Source organism: Dermacentor andersoni, chromosome 5 (assembly GCF_023375885.2).
Source record: "Dermacentor andersoni chromosome 5, qqDerAnde1_hic_scaffold, whole genome shotgun sequence".
Taxonomy (NCBI): Eukaryota; Metazoa; Arthropoda; class Arachnida; order Ixodida; family Ixodidae; genus Dermacentor; species Dermacentor andersoni.
Genome location: NC_092818.1, coordinates 775,825 through 802,751, shown reverse-complemented (window position 1 = coordinate 802,751; position 26,927 = coordinate 775,825). Strand labels below are relative to the sequence as shown.

General features: G+C 47.9%; 1 protein-coding gene across 1 annotated transcript in view; it reads right to left on the bottom strand.

Moving 5' to 3' along the window:
- The window catches only part of spab (space blanket), a 326,364-nt gene that overhangs the window by 141,349 nt on the left and 158,088 nt on the right, over positions 1 to 26,927 (bottom strand). Inside the window, exon 3 of the mRNA XM_050177348.2 lies at positions 8,629 to 8,784. Within this exon, the coding sequence (XP_050033305.1) occupies positions 8,629 to 8,784 (156 nt within the window). The remainder of the gene's footprint in view (positions 1 to 8,628; positions 8,785 to 26,927) is intronic.

Sequence of the window (26,927 nt, the reverse complement as noted above, 5' to 3'; positions counted from 1 at the left end):
GGCACAAGCCTTAGACGTCACCTACTCCGCCGACGAACATGCCATGTACGTGGACGCGGCGAAATGCGACTCTAACACATACGTAGCCTGCGTAGTGACGCCAACCACCACTCTCATCAGTGCCGCTACAGTGCGCACGCACTCCTCCACCGCTGCCGAAGAGGTCGCTATCGCGCGAGCCATCGGGGATCCCCGCACAAGCACGGTTCTCAGTGTCTCTAAACAAGCCATCCAAAATTTCTCAAAAAACTCACTCTGTCTCCCCGCCGCACACATCATCCGCGGTTGCGCTCTCGACAGAACTGTAAGCTTAGTGCGGGTACCTGCTCATGCGGGGAACTGTGGGAACGAAGGGGTCAACCGTTTAGCCCGAGGCCTAACTAACCGGGAGGCCGGCCCCTCGAACCCAGATGCGCTCGCAGAGGCCCCCAAATCCTATGCTGAAATTGCAAACTTTTACAAGGAGACCAGACGCGTGTACCCGCCTCCCCACCCCGACCTCGAACGAGCGCAAGCCACCATGCTTCGCAGACTGCAGACCGATTCAATTCTCAGTAATTCTTGGCTTTATTTAATCACTGTAGGGGATTACGACCCCATATGTACTAAGCGCGACCATGGAGTGTTCGCCACTCGGGCACACATTCTCTGGGGATGCGAGGGTAACCCTCCCCCACAATCATTACTGCCAGCTCCCTCCAAGGAGGGTTGGAACCAGCTGCTGTCAAGAGCAGACAAGAAAGCGCAACTGGCACTCGTCTCGTGGGCCCAAGACGTCGGTCGCCCCCACCTGCAAGCCACACTAGGCCTACCTGCCCTAGCTTCCTACCCTGCAGTGGCAGATAGAGCTGTTTCTCTCTCTCTCTCTTTTTGGAAGAGTTATTTACTAAACGTTTTCGGCTGGCGGACCAGCCTTCGTCAGAGTACAGTATATATATATATATATATATATATATATACTGTACTCTGACGACGAAACGAAGCACGCTTACGAAAGTTGCATTTTTAATGGTTTAACGTTTCGGCCGTGCCCCAGCCGAAACCTTAAACCATTAAAAATGCAATTTTCGTAAGTGTGCGCCGTTTCTTCAACTGCCTATGCACCGGACCTACAGAACATTTCCTTGTATTATATATATATATATATATATATATATATATATATATATATATATATATATATATATATATATATATATATATATATATATATATAATCAGGAAATATCACCGGCTGTCAGGAACGACTTCATAGTTGACGTCGCTAAGGCGTCGTAGAACCTTCACCCTAAAAGCAGTGAAGAAACTTGGCATAGGCAAGAATCAGTTGTATGCGTTGAGAGAGAAAGCCGGCAATGTCATTACGAATATGGATAAGATAGTTCAAGCGCCTGAGGAATTTCATAGAGATTTATACCGCACCAGTACCAGCCTAGACTTGAGGAGGGAACGGAAGAAACTGGTACATCAAAAGCCGATCAATTAGTTAGCGGTAAGAGGGAAACTATAGGAATTCCGGATCAAGCTACAGAACAGGTCTTCGGCTTTAACTCAGGAAGAGGATCGTAGTTTTGAAGCCATCAACGCCAATCATAGGCATCACTAAGGAGTGTGCAATAGAAGTTGGTGGTAACTCCGTTAGACAGGATAACAGTAAGCTATCGCAGGAGACGAAAGAGCTGATCAAGAAACGCCAATGTATGAAAAGCTCTAACCCTTCAGCTAGAATAGAACAGGTAGAACTTTCCAAGTTAATCAACAAGCGTAAGACAGGTGACAGAAGGAAGTAAAATACGGACAGAATTGAACATGCTCTCAGGAACTGAGGAAGCCTAAAAGCAGTGAAGAAGAAACTAGGTATAGGCAAGGATCAGATGTATGCTTTAAGAGACAAAGCTGGCAATATCATTACTAATATTGATGAGATAGTTCAAGTGTCTGAGGAGTTCTATAGAGGTTTATACAGTGCCAGTGGTACCTACGACGAGAATGGAAGAGAGAATAGTCTAGAGGAATTTGAAATCTTAGAAGTAACGCCGGAAGAAGTAAAGAAAGCCTTAGGAGCTATGCAAAGGGGGAAGGCAGCTGCGGAGGATCAGGTAACAGCAGATTTATTGAAGGATGGTGGGCCGATTGTTCTACAAAAGCTAGCCACCCTGTATACGCAATACCTGATGACCTCGAGCGTCTTGGAAGAACGCTAACATAATCCTAATCCAAAAGAAAGGGGACGCCAATGACTTGAAAAATTATAGACCGATCAGTCCGTTGTCCGTTGCCTGCAAATTATTTACTAAGGTAATCGCAAATAGAATCAGGAACACATTAGACTTCCGTCAATCAAAGGACCAGGCAGGATCCCGTAAAGGCTACTCAACAACAGACCACATTCATACTATCAATCAGGTGATCAAGAAATGTGCGGAATATAACCAACCCTTATATATACATCTTTCATTGATTACGAGAAAGCGTTTGATTCAGTCGAAACCTCAGCAGTCATGGAGGCATTGCGCAATCAGGGTGTAGACGAGACGTATCTAAATATACTGAATTATATCTATAGCAGCTCCACGGCCACCGTGGTCCTTCATAAAGAAAGCAACAAAATCCCAATAAAGAAAAGCATCAGGCAGGGAGCTACAATCTCTCCAATGCTATTCATAGCGTGTTTACAGGTGGTATTCAGAGACCTGGAATGGGAAGAATTAGGGATAGGAGTTAATAGTGAATACCTTAGTAACTTGCGAATCGCTGGTAATATTGCCTTGCTTAGTAACTCAGGGGACCAATTGTAATGTATGCTCACTGACCTCGAGAGGCAAAGCAGAAGGGTGGGTCTAAAAATTAATCTCTAACAAACTAAAGTAATGTTTAACAGTCACGGAAGAGCACAGCAGTTTACGATAGGTAGCAGGGCACTGGAAGTGGTGAGGGAATACCACTTACCAATACCACCGCGGATCCGGATCATGAGACTGAAATAATCAGAAGAATAAGAATAGGCTGGGGTGCGTTTGGCAGGCATTCTCAGATGATAAACAGGAGGTTGCCATTATCCCTCAAGAGAAAAGTGTATAACGGTTGTGTCTTACCTGTACTCACGTACGGGGCAGAAACCTGGAGGCTTACGAAAAGGGTTCTACTTAATTGGAGGACGACGCAACGAGCTATGAAAAGAAGAATGGTGGCTGTAACGTTAAGAGATAAGAAAAGAGCAGAGTGGGTGAGGGAACAGACGCGAGTTTATGATATCTTAGTTGAAATCAAGAAAAAGAAATGGGCATGAGCAGGACACGTAATGAGGAGGGAAGATAACCGATGGTCATTAAGAGTTACGGAATGGATTTCAAGAGAAGGGAAGCGTAAGAGAGGGCGGCAGAAAGTTAGGTGGGCGGATGAGATTAAGAAGTTTGCAGGGAGAACATGTCCACAATTAGCACATGACCGAGTATGGGAGAGGCCTTTGCCCTGCAGTAATCGTAGCCAGGCCGATGCTGATGCTGATAATTTATATATATATATATATATATATATATATATGTATATATATATATATTATATACATATATATTTATAAAAATAAGGACATATAGAGTGCGACGTACGTTGAATTGGCTGGTGGACCAGCATTTGTCAAATTCACTTTGACAAAGGCTGACAAATACAAGTGCATATATATATATATATATATATATATATATATATATATATATATATATATATATATATATATTGTCGCGGCTCACTAGAGACAGGAGCGGAGGGCGGTATTGAGAGAATTAGAGCAAGCGCTCAGTCCAGGCTTCTTCTGTTGCGCCTCGCGTGCACACACGAGGTCTTCGTCTTCATCGTCAACGTGGTTGAGCACAGATGGCGTCGCAGAATTTGCCCCCTTCCAGAAGGAGCATCGTCCCGATGCTCGTCGGGTAGCATCCGGTGTCCAGCAAACCAGAGTGTGTCTATGTCACTCAGAAAAGTAAGGTTTCATGCGCAGCATGTGCACAGTCTCAGGCAGGTCCTGATGGCGCCTCGAGCAGGATGGGCTGTCAGGAACGACTTCATAGTTGACGTCGCTAAGGCGTCGTAGAACCTGTACGTTCCGAAGTATCGGCGCATAAGATTCTCCGCGAGGCCTCCGTGGCGTACTGGAGCCATCGATGAGAATTCCATCGATGAGAAGTACCGTGCATGCCGTGACCTGTCGAGGGAATCGTCAATGCATGGTAATGGATACACATCTTTTTTTTTTTTTGTAACCTGATTGAGCTTGCGATAATCGATACAAAACCGCAAGGTGTCATCGTTCTTCTTAACGAGTACCACGGGCGATGCCCAAGGGCTTTTTGACGGCTGGATGACATCATCTTCTAGCATTTTCTTGACTTGCTGCTGTATTGCTTCACGCTCTTTCTCAGCCACGCGATACGGATGCTGTCGGATGGGTATCCCTGTTTCCTCCGTAATGATGCGGTGTTTCGTCAGTGGTGTTTGATGCACTCGGGACGTTGTAGAGAAGCAGTCCTTAAAATCGTCAAGCAGTTCCCTGAGACTTTGTTTCTGTTGCGGCGCTAAACCTGGGTCAACGTCGACGACAGGAGCATGTGGCATCCTATCGGTGATCGATTCCTCTTTTACAGCAAAGCAGTGTTGAACGTGGTCAATTTCATCAAAGTATGCGACAGTGGTGCCTTTACTGATGTGCTGGCGTTCATTGGTGAAATTTGTCAGAAGTACCTCTGTGCGACCATCGATTAGGCTGACCATACCGCGAGCGATGGCAACACCTTGATGGAACAGAAGTGCAGTTAGTTGTTCGGCTACACCGTCCTTGTTAAACTGCTTTCCGCATCTGACGGAGACAAGACTGCATGATAGTGGTGGTATGCAGACGTCGTCGTCGGCGACACGTAACGATGTACGTTGGCGCTCTTCGTCGTGGCTCGTCTCTGTACTAGTTGGCAAGGTTATTTCGCCGTCCCGTATGTTAATTACGGCGCCGTACTCCTCCAAGGATGAGTGTTCTCCAGCACTCTTTTAAAATCATAAAAGTGGCGACAAAAGCTGTATTCCCTATCTGGGGCGACAAAAGCTGCATTTCCTATCTGGAGTCGTGCAGTACATTTTCCTGTAGGTGTCATTATCTGGCCCCCGGCATTTCGAATATAAGGGCCCGTCCATTGTATTTTGACTTTCTTAAGCCGGTTCGCCAACTGCTAACTCATTATCGAAAAGTCTGCGCCAGTATCAACTAAAGCTGTCACGTCGTGCCCATCAATCGTTAAGAGTAGGTCGGCACTCACAAATTCGTCGGCATTCCGTTTCTCCGGCTTGCTCTGCTCGCTTCTCTGTAACGTTGGGTGACTTTCGGCGGTTCGACGACTTGCAAACTTCCCGCGGAGGTCGCTGATTTCAGTTTTCCCGCCGTGGGCTTCGAGAGCGGCCTCTCACCACGTCGGCGAAACTGCGACGGTTCGGTCAAGAATAACACAACGGAGACGGCGAGCGCGACCGTAGATTAGCTGAGCTGCATTGTTCCCGAGTGACACTGTCGTCGAAGCGTCGATGTCTCTCTGGAAACTGTCGCGGAGTGGCAGGTGGCATTTCCTGGATGCCACCCAGGCGATGAGGGCAAAAACGATAAATGTGCCCTGGTTCGCCACATTGAAAACAGAATGGTCGGCGATCAGCAGTGCGCCATACGTCGGTCCTGCGCAGCTGGGGTCGCCTGAAATGCTCCCTCTGTATCCAGGCAGCAATAGGTGGGCGCTGGTGGTACTGCTGTACTGGCCCGATAGAAACCGGGCGACGAATAGCGTCGGCGTAGCTGAATGCTCGCGGCTCGAAGCGTGGCTCGGGACACTGTTCAGGAAGTGGCGCAGGTGATGCAAATGCTTGCCGGATTTCTTAGCGGACAACTTCAGTGACCGAAGCGACAGTGAACTCCTTCGTTTCCGCAGTTTCCTTCGCAATCTCCTCGCGCAGAATGTCTCTTATTAGTTCACGCAGCGAGGTCTCGTCTGTCACTGTCAGTACTGCGGCTCCTGCAGGCGCATCATTAGTCAGGCGTTCGTACTGCCGGCAACGCCGCTGTAGCGCCCGCTCGATTGCTGTGGCTTCCTTATTGAAATCTTCCACCGTTGTAGGCGGGTTACGCACGAGACCAGCGAATAGCTGTTCTTTGACGCCGCGCATGAGATGGCTCAGCTTCTTGGAATCAGGCATGTTAGGATCCGCGTGGCGAAACCAACGAGACATGTCCTCGGCAAACATCAAAACACTTTCGTTGGGCTTCTGAATGCGCAACTCGAGAAGGCGTTGTGCATTATCTCGGCGATCAGTGCTTCCGAAGGTGTCAAGTAGCCGACGGCAAAATTCGTCCCATGTTGTCAAATGTGCCTCGCGATTTTGGAACCACGTCCTTGCGCTACCTTTAACAGCGAAGTACACATCGGAAAGCTTCTGGTCCGTACGCCACTGATTGACCTTAGCTACGCGTTCGTACTGGTCCAGCCAGTCTTCAGCGTCTTCATACGTGTCACCGTGGAAGCTAGTGGGGACTAGATTGTTTTGAACAGTCACCTGTGTTGGACTTGCAAGCGCCATTTCCTGAACCGGTGAGGTCGCTGACAAAGTTCCTTGGAAGAGGCCGAATTCCGGGCACAGACCTTGCAGGCGGCGGCTTGCGCGGTGCACAGGTGCCTCGACGCGTGGTCTTGAAGGGCTGGATGTAGGGCTACTTGCAGGAATCGTCCCTATCATTACGTGACGATGCGATACCTAGCACCTCCACCAATGTCACGACTCACTGGAGACACGAGCGGAGAGCGGTATTTAATTGAGAGAATTAGGACAAGCGCTCAGTCCAGGCTTCTTCTGTTGCGCCTCGCTTGCACACACGAGGTCGTCGTCTTCATCGTCAACGTGGTTGAGCGCAGATGGCGTCGCGGCAATATATATATATATATGTATAAACGAGAAGAAAGGGGGTTAACTGAGGGGCCCGATTTTTATTAGTCATATCATAAGAAACCAGCAAACACTGACACCAAGGACAACATAGGGGAAATTACTTGTGCTTAATAAATGAAATAAAGGAAGGAACGATAAATTAATGGAAATTAAAGTGGATGAAAAAGCAACTTGCCGCAGGTGAGAACCGAACCCACAACCTTCGCATTTCGCGTGCGATGCTCTACCAAATGAGCTACCACGGCGCCGTTTCCCCATCCACTTTCTTGGGTATTTATGTGTCCTAGTAGAAACCTGGGAGTGTCATCCAGCGCCATAACTCAGAGACCTTGGCGGCGGACGTGGAACGTCCTTTTTGCCGCAGGCGTCACGAGAACCTGAGCTTTTTGGGTGAAGGCAACTGGTCAATAAACCCACATATGCTACCTGAAGGCATCAATGTTGCCGGATTCGTGACTCTCGCTTTGTAATAAACGAGGAGAAAGGGGGCTAACCGAGGGACCTTATTTTTTTTAGTCATATCATAAGAAGCCAACAAACACTGACACCAAGGACAACATAGGGGAAATTACTTGTGCTTAATAAATGAAATAAAGAAACGATAAATTAAAGGAAATTAAAGTGGATGAAAAGGTTCGTTCCCACCTTCGGCAAGTTGTTTTTTCATCCACTTTAAGTTCTATTAATTTATCGTGTCTTTATTTCATTTAATAAGCACAAGTAATTTCCCCAATGTTGGCCTTGGTGTCAGTGTTTGTTGGCTTCTTATGATATGACTATATATATATATATATATATATATATATATTAGTTCTCGGTATTTGTTGGCGCAATTTATTAAATTTTTTATTGCAATACGTTATCTGAGGAAGCAGTGACATCCGCCTTGTTGGAATCATTTTTGCACTGTATTAGTAATATAAATTTTTGTTGAAATACGAGTCCAAGTGGAGTACACTCTGAGTTGATAATATTCCCTTGTTCGAGTATACATTTATGTCATCTCTGTCCAGTGCATTGCCATGTTTTTTTTTTCACTTTTGTACGTATTATATGTTTGCAATTATGTCAAGTAATTTGCTTATATTTACTTCTCGTATTCGTATTCTTAGTATCCACTCCTGCATGGGCCCGAGAAGGGCCTCCAGTATCTGTAAACGTATCCAGACCCGTGGGATACAAAGGTGGCAAGAGCAGTAACCGTTAGATGCAGAACACATATGGGATTGATGAAAACCATTCCATCCAAACCCAGGATGTTTCGCATTACGCAATTATGTAAATGTCAATTGGTTTAGAGTCTGCTTAAGATTTATTAGCTCTGCACACAATGCGCGAACACCAAATTTAGAGGTGCTGTGAGGCAGTTACCTGCTGTTAGAAACTCACGGCGATTGCCACTTTTGCCATGGAGTGCGATATCTTGTGGGCGTGAGAAAGATGGCATCATTAAGATCTCATTGTATTTTTATCTTTATGCATGCGTTTACTGTGCCATGCCCCTTACAGAATGCCCCACGGGGGTTCTGTAAGGTGCTTATATATAAAATAAAGGCATACTGCGTTACATGCAGCGTTTTTCTTGTCCATTTGTGTCCTTTCCACAAGATATCGTTTGCGAACAGCCAGCACGGTGGAAATGCGAAGGTGCCTCACTGAATTGCTTCTTGCGCATCTCCCTGTTGCGCTGCTGGCAGACACGCCGAATGCCCCCTGATGCGGTCTGCAGGCAGCTCAGCCCTCGCTCACAGTCTGCGTCCTGCTGGCACGTCTCACCTTCGCGCTGGCCGTACACCGGCAGGCAGGTTCCCACTGCAAAGCCCGAAGAATAACACAACGTTTGAAATAAATTTAGTTGACTGATGGTGCTTTGCCGCAACAACCACCAAGCTACAATTACAAATGTGCAGAATGCCCACCAAAATAACGCTCCAGGCAATCAGTGCATCTTTTTTTCAATTTCCGTTATTAGTGGAGGAATAGCATATCACGCACATCTACGTATGTCAAAGGCGATGGTACATCTTGTTCATTTTTCTCATGACGTTATTTAAGGACAACACACTGCTCAAACGGAAACCGGACCTTTATATAACATGCTATCCCGATAGCGCAAGACAAACTGGAGTAAGTGTCTTCTGCCCCGCTATAACAGTGATATTCTGGTATAAATGGTCACCGGCCAAAAGGGAAACAGTGTGCACGTGATAATTATCACCAATCAATGCAGACTGCGCATAATTACAACGACCAAAAGTGTGATAAAACAAGACAGAAAACAGCACAACGCGCTAGCTTAGAAGATGATTAGGCTGAGGTAAACCTCTCTGCCTTTCGTATCTCTCTGTTAATGTAGAGTTTATTTCCACATGATTAGACAATTTCTGAGAAAAATCTTGGCATTTGACTTCACATAGTGCTCCGACTACACTGTAAAACATGTCCGTAATTTTATGGTCAAACCTTACGTAAAAATTACGTAGGCCGTTCTGTTTCATGAAAAACAGCGACATTCTAAGTAAAAGAAAACGGACGCGAGCTGTGCCTTTGAAATACGGAGAGCCGCCCGTAATTTCATGTGGAGGGCAACTGAACATGTTAATAGCGCAAAATGAACACGCAGAGAATATAATGAAAAGAGACTGCCTACTCTCACCGGCAGTTACAGAATATCATCATAGGTAAAGCTGTTTGAACATTATTCATAGGGGAATCGCAAGAATACACACAAACACGCATACACAGAAGTTTTAGTGGTGGTGCTGCTTACCACCTTTCATCACTCCTACACGACGGGTTTCATTTCTCCGGCACAACAGTACGAAGTGGCGAGCGGCCGCAAAGGGCGGTGTGCGGATGCGGTTCCCAGTTGAAAAAAACAACAGGAAATTTCACTCTGTCGTATTTTGGGACGTTGTTTCTGTAGTTCTGTTGTCTGTAGTACTGTTGTCTGTAGTGTGACGTCCTGTAGTAGAGAGTTCTGTAGTTCTTGATCAATATTTAATTAAAAATTGACAGAGACCTCCTTAAGGCTATGTAAATTTGTTAGTACGAAAAAGAAAAATATAAAAATAAAAAAAACTAAGAAAGAACGTCCCCGTCGAGGATTCGAGCTTGCGACCTCACGATTCCGAACCCGGCATCTTAACACTGCACCACTCCTAATTTTTTTTTCTTTCTTTCATGGTTTTTATTATAGAAGCATTCAACCAGGCGTTCACCAGTTCTGCATAGTCAGAGAATGGTGGGCACAATGAAAGTCATACACAGAAAAGGCAGCGTTCATACTGTGAGTAGAAACGTTCGTTTCACTTTAGAAGGGTGGCAAGGATAAGCACTTCACCAAAATAGGGTACCAGTCCGGTTGTACACCGAGTCCATCATAAACATGTTTTAGGTGTAGGGTCATTTGGATAAAATGTACCCTTGTAGGTACCACCGTTTTGGCGTTGCGGTCCATCATTCGCGTTTTTCATAAACTGTGCATTCCCATGACAAAAAACATATCGAAAGGTGCACTATTATCAGAGGTTGGCAGCATGTATCGCACAGTATGAGCGTTAATCTCAAAGTCTTTCTTTAAAGTACGTTGGAGTACATCCCAAAATAGGATGGCGTCGGTGCAGCTAATAAAACAATGTTCAATTGTCTCTGGTACATCACAAAGGCGACAGTTAACAGAAGAGACAAAGATACCCATTTTTGTAGCCATGTTTTAACCGGTATGGTTTCACTATGAACTTTATAAAAGAATGTTTTGCAGCAAGGGGATAAATACATTTTGCGAACTCGCTTTAGTACATCGTGGGCTGGCCATTTAAAGTATATTGATCGGTATAGTGGAGGCGAAAATAGCATGGACAGTAAGTCATTGTACAACGTTTTGCGCGACACAGAATACAAGTATTCAGTGGAAAACCGAACTGTCCGGAAAGGAACCGCCAAGTAAACTTCTTGCATGAACCCCCACTAGCATAAGCGCGAAGAAAAATTTGAAGAGACAACTAAATCAGGTAACGCATTATCAAGTGTGACTTGCATGCATGACCGAATTATAGGATGCGAAGTATCGCGAAAAAAGAAGAAACGAGACACTATTTGCCGCACATAAAGATGTACTAAGCCCAGCCCACCTTCACTAACAGGCCTAAAAATATTGTCTCGCCTCATGGGCTCAAAAGTTGAAGACCATACGAAGGTTGCAAAGATACGGTGAAAGCTTTGGATGTATAGCCTAGCACAATGAATAACTTGCAATACATAGACAATTTTTGTTGCCAAGAACTTATTGCAGGCTTAGGCTTTCCCAAAAATAGAAAGTCGTTGTGGAACGAATGTCTGGGCGTAACTTTGCAGGGCCGAAACCCGTTCTTTCCATTAGTGTGCGCTTAATTTATATGCGTCTAGCGGCACGCCAAGATACTTTGGCGGGACATCAGTCCACTTAACGCCTGCAAACTGTTCTGGTGTATAGCACCATGAGCCAAACCATAAGCCTAAACGTTTTGAGGAGTTCATTCGCGCTCCTGATACGCTGCCAAATTCTTCTATTATCGATACTACCTTTTCAATACTAGGCTTATCCGTGCAGAAGAACGCTAGATCGTCTGCATAAGCTAAGACTTTTACTTCATTAACCAGTATATTGAAGCCATGGATGTGACTCGACTGAATTACGCTTAAGCATAGCGGTTCCAGGTAAAGGGCGAATAGAAGCGGGGACATCGGGCATCTTTGTTTTACTGATGAGCAAATAGAAATGGGTTCGAAGAGTTGGCCATTAATAACTAAACGAGTAGTACAACAGGTGTAGCAAAGCCTAATGCCTTTAAGCACAATGGAGCCAACATTGACATGCTCCAGAAGAGAAAATAAATAGGAGTGACTGACACGATCAAAAGCTTTAGCAAAGTCTACCTGGAGCATTGCAAGCTGCTCAGTGGAACCATAACAGTATTGAAGAAGTGCACGGGCGATATGTATGTTGGTTTGAATTGATGGGCCCCTGATTCCACACGTCTGATGGGAACCAATTGGAATTGACATCGCAAATTGCAATCTATTAGATAGAACTTTCGCAAAAATTTTGTAAGCCACGTTTCACATTGTGATTGCCTTCAACAGAACGCAGTTTATCTGAACTTTTGGGAATTAAAACTGTGTGGGTTTTCCAAGAAGACTGCGGAAGGGCGCCAGCCTCTAAACTTGTAATAAAAATATCCAATAATATGGGGCTGATAATTGACTTGAAAGCTGTGTGAACTTCACTTGAAAGTCCATCGGGGCCGGGTGTTTTCGACAAAGGCAGCTGATCAATAGCTAGCTGAATTTCTTGGATCGTAAGGCTACCACTCATGACTGCAGTCATCATCCTGTAACGGTTTTACAAGAGGTACAAAACTCTCTAAAATTTTTGCATCGTGATCGTCCGGAGGGGCACTAAACAACATAGTGTAGAAAGTTTTCAACTGAGAAATTATGTCATTAGTATTTGTTAGAAGACTACCTTCGGAGTATATTTCCGCAATTACTTTGGAAATACCGTGACGTCGCTCATCAAGTAAAGCTTGATGTGTTGGTTGCTCAGACTGAAGAGCACGCCTATTTCGAGATTAAATTAAATTATGGGGTTTTACGTGCCAAAACCACTTTCTGATTATGAGGCACGCCGTAGTGGGGGACTCCGGAAATTTCGACCACCTGGGGTTCTTTAACGTGCACCTAAATCTAAGTACACGGGTGTTTTCGTATTTCGCCCCCATCGAAATGCGGCCGCCGTGGCCGGGATTCGATCCCGCGACCTCGTGCTCAGCAGCCTAACACCATAGCCACTGAGCAACCACGGCGGGTGCTATTTCGAGATCGAATTCGCGCACCTCTGTAACGTAGTGCGTCATACCTTTGTAACTCGCATTACTCACATTTAATGTTTTCTATGTCAACAATGTAAGCGCCTGGCATTTCGCATTCAATCTCATAAAGGCTACATAGGCTCTCAAGAAGCATTTTTTCTTCATTCTTTCTATAGAATGATTTCACCGAGCCAATTTCTATAGCCACCGTACGAACCTCTTGTTTAAAGAGTTCCCAAGCAGCAAATAATGGCAAGTCAGTAGAAAGAGAATTGGTTAGGGCCATGCGCACGCCATTAATAAATTCCTGATCATTTAGGAGCTCAGAGTTAAGCTTCCAGAGTGCCCACTGTGGTCGGAAATTAGTTACAAATTTTTCACCAATGTTTGCGATAACCATACCGTGATCAGAGAATGAAACTGGGATAGTAATACAGAATAGTCTTCGAGAGAGGAGTGATGAAGAAACATAAATCCGATCAAGGCGAGCGTAGGAATGACCTTGAATTCTTGTATAAGAGCGAGCTCCCTGTCCCGACACTCCTATATCAACGAGCCCTGCATTTTCTATTATGTTAGACAAAACTTCACCACTGCTGTCCCGCTGAGTGTTAATGCCGCTTCGATCTTTCGGATCACGTACACAATTGAAAGCTCCCATTAAAACAATGCAGCGATCAGAGTCCAATAGACTAGACACAGTATCGAATAAAAGAGTTCGTTTTGCAGCGTCATTAAATGCATAGACGCTGACTATTCGCCATGACACACCCTGCAACACAAAATCACAACATATATATCGACCTTCAGTGTCGACATGGTAACTAAATGCTGAACAAAGTAGGCTCTTTTTCAGAAACAGGAAAGAGCCCGCGGATAAACCAAGAGCGTGTGAAACGCAAACATTATACTCAGACAGAAAAGGTCGCAAAGCCTTTTCTGTCTCGTCATCACTCTCAATCTTCGTCTCCTGCACGGCGACGAAGTCGAGGCGCTTCCTAGACAAAAGCAGGCGAAGCTGTGTCTGTTTCAGCAAAGACCTAAGGCCTCGTACGTTCAAGGTTGCGAAAAGAAGTTGCTGGGACAGGGCCATGGTGACTACCAACTATTTGGACCTAATGATCTATGTGATCGGTCCTAGAGGGCAACGGTGAGGCTCCCTCCGAACCCCCACCAGGCCTTCCGGACCATGATCGCCGGCACTTTCCTGAGTGTGTCGATGTTTTGCGGCGACGTGCTTTTCTTGTGGTACTGGTCGTCTCGCTGTCCGTGCTTGATTCCGATCTGTTAGTCGCAAGGCGCTTTGGAACTGAAGCATCCGCGTTACTTCGTCTGTCCTCTGCCGGCTCAGCGCACGTGTCGAGATGCTTGGGTGCTTCAGATGAGTCATCTCCGGCTCCCTCATTCGCTTGCTGGGCAGCAACTCGCTCCGTGGTAGCGGGTGCTCCTTTGGGTTGTTGCTTCGGTTGGTCATATTGTCACCCAGCTGTGACAACTAAAACAGTTTAGCACCGACAGATTGAGAAAAAACGTCTGCCTTTAGCGATGGCTGGTCCTCGGAGAGCACGCGCGCAACCACGAACTTCGTCGTTCTCGCCTTAAGGGTCCCGTGTCAACACGTGCAAACCTATTTCGCGTCATTGCTCCCCTCTCAAAAGCGACCGGCCCGGTCGCTTCAAGGGCAGCGGGCGCGCACTATGGGCAAGAGTGCCAACATGAAAAGACAAAAAAAACATACAGGAATGTACACAATGCTGAAGCGGTTTGTGAGGGTTGCTTAGCCCTGGCGTGCGTAGTACGGCTTCATCCGTACTACGTGGACGACTTCAGCACGGGGACGGCGTCGGTTGGAGCCAGGATCAGAGGTTTGAGGCACCACCTCGTAGTTCACATCACTGAGGCGGCGTACAACTTCGTAGGGGCCGAAGTAGCGGCGCAACAATTTCTCTGAGAGCCCGGGGTGTCGGATAGGTGTCCACACCCACACGCGGTCGCCTGGTAAGTACTGGACATTCCGTCGGGTCCGGTTGTAACTGTAGGCGTCGGTATTCTGCTGGGTGCGGATGCGATTCCGAGCAAGCTGGCGAGCTTCCTCGGCTTTCTCAACGAAATCTTCAGTGTTGTCATTCCTTGTGGTTCCGTGGTCTACCGGGAGCATGGCGTCTAAGGGGGTTGTAACGCGACGTCCGTAAACAAGCTCGAATGGTGTAAACTCGGTGGTCTCCTGCACAGCGGTATTGTAAGCAAACGTGACGTATGGTAAAATTTCATCCCATGTTTTGTGTTCCACATCAATGTGCATGGAGAGCATGTCGGCTAATGTTCTGTTTAGGCGCTCTGTTAAGCCGTTAGTTTGGGGATGATAGGCTGTGGTCTTTCGGTGGTCGGTGTGCGTCAGTGTGACGACTTGTTGCAATAACTCCGCTGTGAACGCCGCACCGCGGTCAGTAATGAGTACAGCGGGTGCACCGTGGCGAAGCACGATGTTGTGGACGAAGAAGCTGGCGACTTCAGCAGCAGTTCCCCGCGGCACAGCTTTCGTCTCCGCATAGCGAGTTAAATAGTCAGTTGCCACGATTATCCACTTATTTTGCAAGGAGGACGTGGGGAACAGCCCAAGAAGGTCCATTCCCACTTGCTGGAACGGCGCCGGAGGCGGATCCAAAGGCTGAAGGAGGCCGACAGGCTTGACGGGTGGAACTTTACGCCTCTGACAGTCACGGCATGTTCGCACATAGCGCTGAACCGACGAAAATAGGTGTGGCCAATAGTATTTTTGCCGTATGCGCGCTAACGTCCTCGCGAAGCCTAAGTGGCCGGCACAGGGATCGTCGTGACACGCCTGTAAAACTTCCTCGCGCAGTGCCGCCGGAATGACGAGAAGGAACGTTTCCTGGCTGTTCTCGAAATTTTTCTTGCACAAGACATCGTTTCGCAGGCAGTACGACGTCAATCCTCGTGAAAGTGGGCGTGGGACAACAACGTCAGCTCCCTCGAGATATTGGATGACTGGAAGCAGCTCAGAGTCTGCACGTTGATAGTCAGCCATTCGCACCACGTCGACGACACCAAGAAACGGCAAATCTAGCTCCAAGTCGGAGGATGTCAAAGGAATAGGAGAACGTGACAAGTATTCAGCGTCGCTATGGTTATGGCCGGATCTGTAGACAACAGTTATGTCGTATTCCTGGAGGCGGAGGCTCCAACGAGCGAGGCGACCTGACGGGTCTCGTAGATTGGCAAGCCAGCAGAGCGAGTGGTGATCACTGATCGCTCGAAATGGCCGGCCGTATAAGTAGGGTCGGAAGTTCCTGATGGCCCACACGACTGCTAAGCATTCTTTTTCGGTCGTTGAATAATTAGCTTCTGCTTTTGTCAGACTACGACTGGCATACGCAATTACACGTTCTGCGCCATCTTGCCATTGAACCAGAATGGCCCCGAGTCCTACGTTGCTGGCGTCGGTGTGTATTTCAGTTGCCGCGGTGTCATCAAAATGCGCCAGCACTGGAGCGGATTGAAGGCGTTTACGCAGTTCGGTGAAGGCCTGCTCTTGTTCTTTCGTCCACGCAAAGGGCACATCTTGTCGCGTCAGTCTCGTGAGCGGTTCAGCCATCCTTGAGAAGCCTTCAACGAAACGACGGTAGTAAGCGCAGAGGCCCAGGAACCGCTGAACAGACTTTTTGTCTTTAGGACGAGGAAACTCGGCAACGGCAGCGAGTTTTTCTGGGTCTGGTCGTACTCCTTGGGAGCTGACCACGTGGCGTAGAAACTTGAGTTCCTGGAAGCCAAAGTAACATTTTTCAGGCTTGACGGTGAGGTTGGCCTTGCGTATTGCGGTAAGAACACTTCGTAGCCGGGTGAGATGTTCATCGAGCGTGCTGGAAAACACAACAACGTCGTTTAGGTACACTAGACACGTCTGCCACTTTAGTCCAACGAGTACAGTGTCCATCATTCGTTGGAACGTAGCAGGAGCAGAACAGAGACCGAAAGGCAGCACTTCAAATTCGTACAGCCCATCGGGAGTCACGAAGGCGGTTTTTTCACGGTCACGCTTGTCCACTTCGATTTGCCAGTAGCCTGACTTTAGGTCTAACGAAGTAAAGAACTGAGCATGACGCAGACGGTCCAAAGCATCATCGATCCGTGGCAGGGGATAAACGTCGCGTTTGGTGACTCGGTTAAGCCGTCTGTAGTCAACGCAGAAGCGGAGTGTGTTGTCTTTCTTTTTTACTAGTACGACAGGCGATGCCCACGGACTTGTCGACGGCTGGATGACGTCATCCTTTAGCATTTCTTGAACTTGACGCTTAATCGCCTCCCACTCCATAGGTGACACGCGATACGGATGCTGACGAACAGGCCGCGCCGACTCCTCTGTAACTATCCGGTGTTGCGTAACGGAAGTGCGCTGGACTTTGGATTCCGTGGAAAAACAGCCGGAGAATTCTGTCAGTAGGCCCAGCAGCTGATCCTTCTGGACATCTGCTAAGTCAGCATTAATATGGACGCGGGTATTCAGGCTGGCGTGAGTTGTTGCGTCCGGTGAAGTCACTTGTAACGTGCCGATATCGGAGAAGTCAGCAATTTCGTTCAGGAATGCCACAGCTGTACCTTGAGGGACGTGCTGATACTCATGGCTGAAGTTTGTCAACAAAACTTGCGAGCACTTATGCTGTATTCGAACAAGGCCCCGGGCGATGCAGATGTGTTTTTCAAGCAGCAGCGGGATATTTGCCTCGGCAATACCCTCATAGCCGTCGAATGCGTCGCAGGTGACGAGGGTCAATACGCTGCTCCTTGGCGGCACCGTGATGTTCTCGTCAACAATCCTCAAGGCGTTGACATACGTGTCGTCAGTGCTGCTCCCTGCTAAGGCCTGCGCCGTCGAAAACGTTACCCGCGACTTTTGTAAGTTGATCACAGCTCCATTAGCCTGCAGAAAGTCCATTCCCAGAATTAGGTCCCTCGAGCAGCTTGGGAGGATAACAAAATCTCCGAGGTACGTAAACCCACGAATGCTCACTCGCGCTGTGCATCTCCCTACCGGGGTTAGCAGATAGCCTCCTGCAGTTCGAATCTGCGACCCTGTCCACTCGGCAGAAACTTTCTTCAGCTTGCAGGCAAGGTCCATGCTCATAACTGAGGTGTCCGCTCCAGTGTCGATTAACGCCGTTATTTCTTCGTCGTCTATGGTGACGGGAATGTTCGACGTTACAACCTCTCGTAAGGTGTTCGACTCCGTCTGTACGTCTGCGTCGTTCTGTTTTCTTCGTTGTCGTCGTAGTGGAGGATATTGCGTACGGTCGTCGTCAGGGGCCTCACCTCCGGAGGTCGCTGAACTCAGTTTTCCCGACCCGCCGGGCTAGGCGAGCGGCGTCTCAGAGCGCCGCGAGTAAAACCTTGGCTTGGTGATGGTGACCTGTAACGAGCAGGAGACGACGAACGGGGCTCCGGCCATCGCTGATCATCATTGCGACGATTTGTGACGAAACTCTCTATTTCCGGCGGCCGCTCACCAGGTCGTGGACGAGGTGCATTCGGCGAGAATCCACGAAGCCCCAGATGACGATAAGGACACATTCTGTAGATGTGCCCGGCTTCGCCACAATGAAAACAAAGGGGTTTGTAGTCTGTGGTGCGCCAGACGTCGCTCTTCCTAGTCATTGCTTCGGCGATGTGCGGCGGGCTGCGAGGCGGCCTGAAGCTTACGTCCATTTGTTGAGTGGGGTGTACCATGCTGCACGCACTTGAGGGTGGCGGACGGCGTACTGCTTCAGCGTAACTCATTTCGGCGTGCGATACCTGCTGTGGTGCCTCGTACTGTCCAGGAACATGGACGGCCTGTCGGACCTCGGCGCGCACCATTTCTGCAATGGAAAGTTGTCCCACAGGGGCAGTGGTCGTCTGCATCTTCTGTAGTTCCTCCTTGACGACAGCCCTGATGAGTTCTCGCAAGGCGCCAACGTCGTTACCGAGGGTAACGGCAGAGAGCTCCCTTGAAATCAAGGCGTCGCGGTTGTTTTGCCTGGCCCGCTGTTGAAGGGCCTTTTCCATAGTACTGGCTTCGTCATGGAACTCTGCAAGTGTCGTCGGCGGATTTCGAATTAGGCCAGCAAAGATTTCCTCTTTGACGCCGCGCATGAGATGGCGCACCTTCTTTGTTTCAGTCATCAAAGGGTCCGCACGTCTGAAAAGCCGATTCATGTCTTCTACGTACGCAGTCACTCGCTCATTCGGGCCTTGAATTCTTGCCTCCAACGCTCCTTCCTTCCTTCCTTCCTGTCCGCCCTGGCGAAGGCATTGAGGAACTGCCTAAGAAATCCTTCCCATGACGTCAGTGTCGCCTCGTGGTTCTCAAACCATGTTTTCGCGGAATCTTCAAGAGCGAAGTACACGTAACGTAGCTTACGCTCGTGGTTCCTGTCGTTGAGGTTGGCAACCCGGTCAAAATGGTCAAGCCAGTCATCGGCGTCCTCTGAAGCACTTCCGTGGAACAGATTCGGCGTCCGGATGTGATTGACGACAACGTGCGATGCTGCAGGAGTGGCAGGAGGTGGTTGGGTCGTCATTCTAGTTCGTTCAGGTAGCAGACCGTGCTGTGGCTGGAGTCCCTGGAGGCGTCGGATGGCACGTACGTGCACAGGGGTAAGCTCGCTTGAACTACTCGCCGGTCTTAGGTCTGCGGTATGCTCCGGAGATCTTAACATCGACCGTACCCCCAGCACGTCCACCAGAAATGTCACGCAGCTATGACAACTAAAACAGTTTAGCACCGACATATTGAGAAAAAACGTCTGCCTTTAGCGATGGCTGGTCCTCGGAGAGCACGCGCGCAACCACGAACTTCGTCGTTCTCGCCTTAAGGGTCCCGTGTCAACACGTGCAAACCTATTTCGCGTGAATATTTCTCTTCGCTACTTGCATTATTCACGGGCAGTTCTGCGATGCCATTGTCTTTAACAGGTAGAGGGGCCTTATTGGCACAGCTGGTCTCCGCAGAAGAGGGAACGTCTCCAGTGGCGTTGAGAACCTCCGTAATATCCATTATGTGTTCTTGCAAGCTTTCATCCGGAGGCTTTGTTTTGTGCCGTAACTTATCGGCGTATGTTACGACACATTCTTCAGCTGTGTGGCCAAAGCGCCGGCAGGTTTCACAACGTGGGGTTCTGCAGTTTCGACGAATGTGCCCCACTTTGTTACAGCGCAGACAAAGTGGCGGCCGGCCTGGAATTATTACGAGACTCTGCACTCCACAAACAGGTAGTAGATGTGGAACGTCTCCCACGCTGACTCCATCGACAAGAGTCAACACCACGTCACGATTTAGCGTACGCATTTGTTCCATCTCCGATACTCTCCGGCTTTCTGCTGATATAGACTTGACTTTCCCGTAAGCCTGGAGCGCATCTCGAATGTAGTCATCTTCCAAGCGCTCAGCAAGCCACAAAAGCTTCATTTAACTTCCGTGGGCTCAGGATCAATAGCGACGCAGCGTCTACCTTTTACGGATAATTCCCCGCATGCGACTAGCTTTGATTTTGTCATCCGTGATTTGCACGTCACCATCCACACGTGCGACATCTGCAATTGACCGATGGAACTTATTTCCTTCAGGTCAATAACGTTCCGAAGGGCGTCCCTGAAGTCTTGGGCTCTGTATAGTCGACCACTTAAGTCAGCATGCAAGAAAACGGAGTCCACAACCAGCTTACCGGTAGGAAGACAGGGTAGCACAACACGGTAGTCATTGCTGCTGGCTGAAGCCTGAGCAGCACCTCGGCCCGGGGCCGATAAATCCTTTGAAGCGAAGAACATGAAAAAAGCGACCGTTCGGAACGCCGTCTTCTTCTTCCTAACATGTCTTTCGAGTGTACATTTCGAGTGTCAATAGTACGATGCGCTGATGTTTACATTTGCATTTTAAGAACCAAGTTCCGCTATCACTCCACCGCGTCAACTGCCGCATCTCTAGAAGAGAAAAAGTGTTGCTGCCATCGACAGGTACATCGTGGTGTGCTAGAGCATCAATTTTGATGTACGATATCCATATTAAATAAGAAATTCAGAAATGGAAAACGGTGACTGTTAGGGTTGTTACTGCTAATTTCGACAGTTGTCTCTCGTTCTTTACACTTTCGAGCACGCATATAATTCGCGTGTTCAATGCAAAATAGCTACATGAACATTCGTGGATGAGTGTTCTTTCTGACAGCATACTGGCTTCTCATGGCAGCGCTGTACCAGAATAATGAGACCAGAGCGAGACAGCTTTTCACGCAACTTTAAGGAACAACCCAATACTTCCTTTTCGCTTCGCAAAAGCTTATGCAATATTTCTGGGAAATTAACTAATGTGTCAGTGTAACGGCACATGTAAGTATACAGGCCTGTGTGCCACATCTTACCAAATAAAGTAAAACGGATACGCATCCATTCCCGCAGATGGTATGATTTTGATGAGGCCGGTATGGCGTTTCTAGTGCCTTGTCATAAGGCACAATTATAACAATTGGCCACGTCGCCTTTAATACCGGTGTCGGTGCTATCAGCATTGCCGGCTTCAGAGAAGCACGATTGAATACAGTGCAAGAGAAAAGTACAGTGTACACCACCTATGCGAAACTGACATACAATTTTAAAGCGTCGCGACGGAAAGCGCTTTTGTCGAGGCGTCAGAACTTATGTCGCTGCGACAGAAAGTAGCACATTTTTGTGTAGTCCCGACAGAGAGTTCCTGTTGCGACGTCAGAATCGCTGTTGCGATTCTGGCCGTCGCGACGCCGGAATTGCTGTCGTAACGTCAAAGTCGCTGTCACGATAGAAAGCTGTTGTGACTACAGAATTCTTGTCACAACAGAACGTTTCTGTTGCGACTTCAGAACTCTTCGTCGTCGTGACAGAATCTTTCTGTTGCGACGACAGAATTTCTGTCGTACCGTCCGAATCGCTGTCACGATAGAAAGCTGTTGTGACTACAGAACTCTTGTTGACGCGACAGAACGTTTCTGTTGCGACTTCAGAACTCTTGGTCTTCGCGACAGAATGTTTCTGTTGCGACATCCGAATTTCTGTCGTAACGTCAGAAATGTCTGTCGCAACTACAGAAAGATCAGGAACTTCTGTCGTACAACAGAAATTTGTGTAGTTGCGACAAGCATTCCTGTTGTCTTTTTCAACTGGCTTTCTGTTGCATTTGGGATTTCACTCGGAGAATAGGAAAGAATAGACGATAGATTGCTGTACAGGTAAGTGATTCAAGTGGCTATTTTTATTGTTGGTACACGTAGGGCGTGTGAAAGGCACCGCGATGGCCGGTGACGGGCTCAGTTGAGTTGCTTTAGCACGTCTTGTAACGACGTTCCTGCTTGGCCATGAGGATTGATAAAGCCGCGACATTGCGAGTCGGTTATAATGGGTGTAGCACTTGTGCTTATTGCATGTAGAGCACATTGAGGCGCGTAGGCAACATCAGCGTCGATGACGTCTCTTGCAGCTCCGTTGTCGGCTGCATGTGACAGCTGTTTATTGACGTTGGCATTCCAGTTTGCACTGTTGTGCTGTGTTCTTGGCGTCCCAAAATAAAGTGAAGTCAGTGTTCCCCTTAGCAATCTCTCTCGACGGGGTGTAACGCTATGTTAGCCGTATTTGGTGGTGCATTGCATCACAGTGAGCTTTTTAACCATTATATAATTTTTTATTTGAATATACTGCAGGCCCTTCACGGCCCGTGCAGGAGTGGTACTGAAATGTAATGAAAAAGAAAAAAGCATGGTGAAAAGTCAATACACTGAATGCGCTTAAACAGCAGGCGTTTGGTGTGTTGCGACACCACGGATCCGAGCACACGAGGGTTGGACCCTCCCGCCTGTAGCCGTGCACGGCTTAGCCGTGTCTGGGGAAAAGGGGATCCTGGGCGTTGAGGCGAAGCTGGGTGTTTGGACCTTTAAGGCCCCCCGGCGGAGACAACACACCTCTTCGGCCTCGGCTTCACACAGACGGCACCCCCGGACTGACCCACCCGGGGGAAATCGGTAGTTGCCGTTTCCTGTCTCTCTCTCCCTCCAACCTTCGTCTTTCTCTCACTTTTAATCTTTCCTGTCCTCTGTTTATTTTCGTGTTACTTCCGACTTCGTAGGCAGCGAGGGTTAACCTTGTGCACTATATCCACTCTTGGGTATATGTATTCGGTTATAGCGGGGTTGTACCGCTGGCGTGCGCAGAACTGAATATTTCCGTCCTGTGTCGTCCCCTGGTTGGGCTCCATGGTGGGCGGCGGCCATCCCTGCCGAAAACACCATACTCCTAATGGCCACTTCTTTTCCTCGACTACCTGATCGCCCTTAGGAACGAGGGCGCACCGAAGATATTTTCCAATTTCTTGGAAACAAATCGCAAAACTTCCCCCGATTCCATGTAATTCATTCAAGCAAACCTGAAAAGACAATGAGAATGATTTCTCCTTTCCTGGTATCTAAGTATCTCACTGAAACTATTGGTACCGGCTATAAAGCATCCAAAATGGTTAGCGGCGATCTCCTTTTGGAACTCCGCGATCCAAAACAGTTTGAAAATCTTCCTAAAGTTGAGTCATTTGGGGAAATCCCAGTAAGAGTAACCCCACACCGAACTATGAACACCAGCCGTGGTGTTGTTTCTGACGATGATCTGATGGAGCTCACAGAAGCCGAACTGTTGGAAGGCTGGAATGAGCAAAACGTGATCAATGTTAAAAGAATCATGCTAAGGCGCGACGGGAAGGAGATAAAAACCAAGCACCTTGTACTGACTTTCTCCTCAAGCATTCTGCCTGAGACACTCGAGGCCGGCTATGTAATGTTACGGGTCAGGCCGTATGTTCCAAATGCTCTCCGCTGCTTCAAATGCCAGCGTTTCGGTCACAGTTCCCAGAACTGCAGAGGCCGGCAGACATGTGCAAAATGTAGTTCCCGTGATCATGCCTCTGAAACATGCGAAAACGCTCCGCACTGCGTGAACTGTGATGGCGAGCATGCCGCATACTCGCAGTCATGCCCGTCTTGGAAGAAAGAAAAAGAAATAGTCACAATCAAAGTAAAGGAAAACATATCATACAAAGAGGCACGCAGGCGGGTTTCATACCTTCCTAAGACCACCTTTGCCGAAGTGGCGCGTCAGGGGGCAGCGTCACAACGGCCTCCGGCGGCTGTTCGACCCACAAGCAGTAAGTCGGCAGTTACGCCATCTGCCCCCGCGACGGTTGCAGCTAGCGCTGCTCCGTCAACCCAGCAGAAGGGACCATCGAGCCCGAAGGTGGGCGCAGCCGAGGCTGCTCCAACATCCCCGGCCCCTTCCAGCGCTGGCAACAGCCGGCGCAGCCAAATCCCTCAGGGAGCCCCATCGACCTCCGGGCTGGTGGGCGCAAGGGTCTTGCCTTCCGAGGCAGGACTCACTCGGAAAACTTCTCGCTCTCAAGAGCACGTGTCCGGCGCCTCGCTAGAGGCAATGGACACTACACCTGTCCTGAAGGCGCACCAAACGCCTAAGGAGCGGCGGGGCTCCCTCGAACGCTTCAAAAAGGGCAAAACCCCGATTACAGGGCCTCGAAAGAGCTCTGTAATCTAAGGCATAACTTCCGTTTCCATACACACAGCACCAAATTAGCTTCATTATGGACACGCTAATTATGCAGTGGAACGTCAGAGGTCTCCTTAGAAACCTTGATGATGTTCAAGGACTTCTCTACGAACTCACTCCAAAAGTGCTGTGTGTACAGGAAACCCATCTTAAATCTAAACACACTAACTTTCTTCGTCATTATGTTATTTTTCGTAAAGATCATGATGATGCCATCGCATCATCTGGCGGCGTAGCCATTATATTCGATAAAGGTATAGCGTGTCAATATCTACAACTACAAACGCCCCTAGAGGCAGTGGCCGTTCGAGCCATACTTCTAAACAAACTTATTACCGTCTGCTCTCTGTATATACCCCCGCACTATCATCTCCATAAACATGAATTCCATGCATTAATAAACCAATTACCCCAACCCTATTTGGTTCTAGGAGATTTTAATGCACACAGCAACCTATGGGGTGACGTTCATTGCGATGTGCGAGGTCGACTGATTGAACAGTTTCTCTTTTCATCTGGTGCATGCCTTTTGAATAGTAAGGCACCTACTAATTATAATACTGCACATAAGACCTATTCCTCTATAGACCTCAGTATTGCATCTCCCACCCTTTTACCTGATCTTAAATGGAACGTTATTAAATATCCATACGGGAGCGACCATTTCCCGATAGTACTGTCTACACCGAAGACGAATGAATGTCCCCCACAGTTTCCTCGGTGGAAAACTGATTCAGCCGACTGGGAACAGTTCCGAAAAATTACTCGCATATCGTGGGCTGACGTTTCTGCTCTAAGCCTGGAAGCTGCGGTTGAATACTTCACCTTTTTTCTGATTGATGCCGCGACCAATTGTATCCCAGAAACAAAGGGGTCACCTAACATGCGCCGTGTTCCATGGTGGAACGAGGAATGTCGTAACACGCGTAAAAAGCAGAACAAAGCATGGGGGCTCCTCCGTGATTCTCCGACTGCAGAAAACCTTGTTAATTTCAAGCATGTCAAATCACAGGGAAGGAGAACGCGCCGACAAGCTAGAAGAGAGAGCTGGCAAAAATATATATCAGGAATTAACTCTTACACGGATGAGACGAAGGTCTGGAATAGAGTGCACAGAATAAACGGCCGACAACCTTACTCGCTACCCTTAGTAAATACACAGGGAGATAGTATGGAAGACCAGGCGAACAATCTAGGCGCACATTTTGAACGCATATCCAGTTCGTCACACTATTCTGACACATTTCAAAGACATAAAATGCGAATAGAACGGCAGCCATTGGTACGAAAAAGTGCAAAATGTGAGGCATACAATAGACCATTTGGTATAGCAGAGCTTCAAGCAGCACTAAACGGCTGCAACAAATCTGCCCCGGGCTCTGACCGCATAATATATGAAATGTTAAAGCACCTGCCATCTGAAACACAAAGAACCCTTCTTTTTCTTTACAATGGTATATGGTCTTCCGGCCAGATTCCCTCTGTCTGGAAAGAGGCCATTATAATTCCCATTTTGAAACAGGGTAAGGATCCTTCCTTGGCAAACAGTTATAGACCGATAGCGTTGACAAGCTGCCTACGCAAACTTTTTGAAAAGATGGTGAACAAACGCTTGCTCCACTATCTTGAAACCAACAAAATATTAGACCCACACCAATGCGGTTTCAGGGAAGGCAGGTCGACGACAGACCAGCTGGTCCGAATGGAAATGTACATTCGTGAAGCCTTTATCCACAAACAGTTTGTCGTATCTGTATTCCTAGATATGGAAAAGGCATATGACACTACGTGGCGCTTCGGTATCCTTCGGGATCTTTCTGGAATGGGTATACGCGGCAACTTGCTGACCATTATTGAGAGCTACTTGTCTGACAGAACATTTCGCGTTAGAATTGGCAATGTGCAGTCTCGATCATTCTCACAGGAGACAGGTGTACCGCAGGGTGGAGTGCTGAGCTGTACACTCTTTATTGTGAAAATGAACTCCTTGCATACCATCATACCTCGCACACTCTTTCACTCGGTTTATGTGGACGATGTACAGATAGCTTTTAGGTCGTGCAATCTCAGCATCTGTGAGAGACAGCTACAGCTTGGCCTGAACAAACTCTCAAAGTGGTCAGAAGAAAATGGTTTTAAATTTAACCCTCAAAAAAGCACATGTGTTCTCTTCACAAACAAGAGAGGCATGCCACCGGAACCCGCCATTGACCTTAACGGAGAACGACTATCGGTCAGTCTTGAACATAAATTTTTAGGTATTATTTTGGACACAAAACTTAATATCATTCCCCACTTGAAATATCTTAAAGCTAAGTGCCTGAAGACTATGAACCTGCTGAAGCTGCTTTCTCGAACAATCTGGGGCAGTGACAGGAGGTGTCTGCTTAGCCTGTATAAAAGCCTTGTACGATCACGCCTCGTCTACGGAGCCGTGGTGTACCAATCCGCATCGGACAGTGCTCTGAAAACTCTCGACCCGGT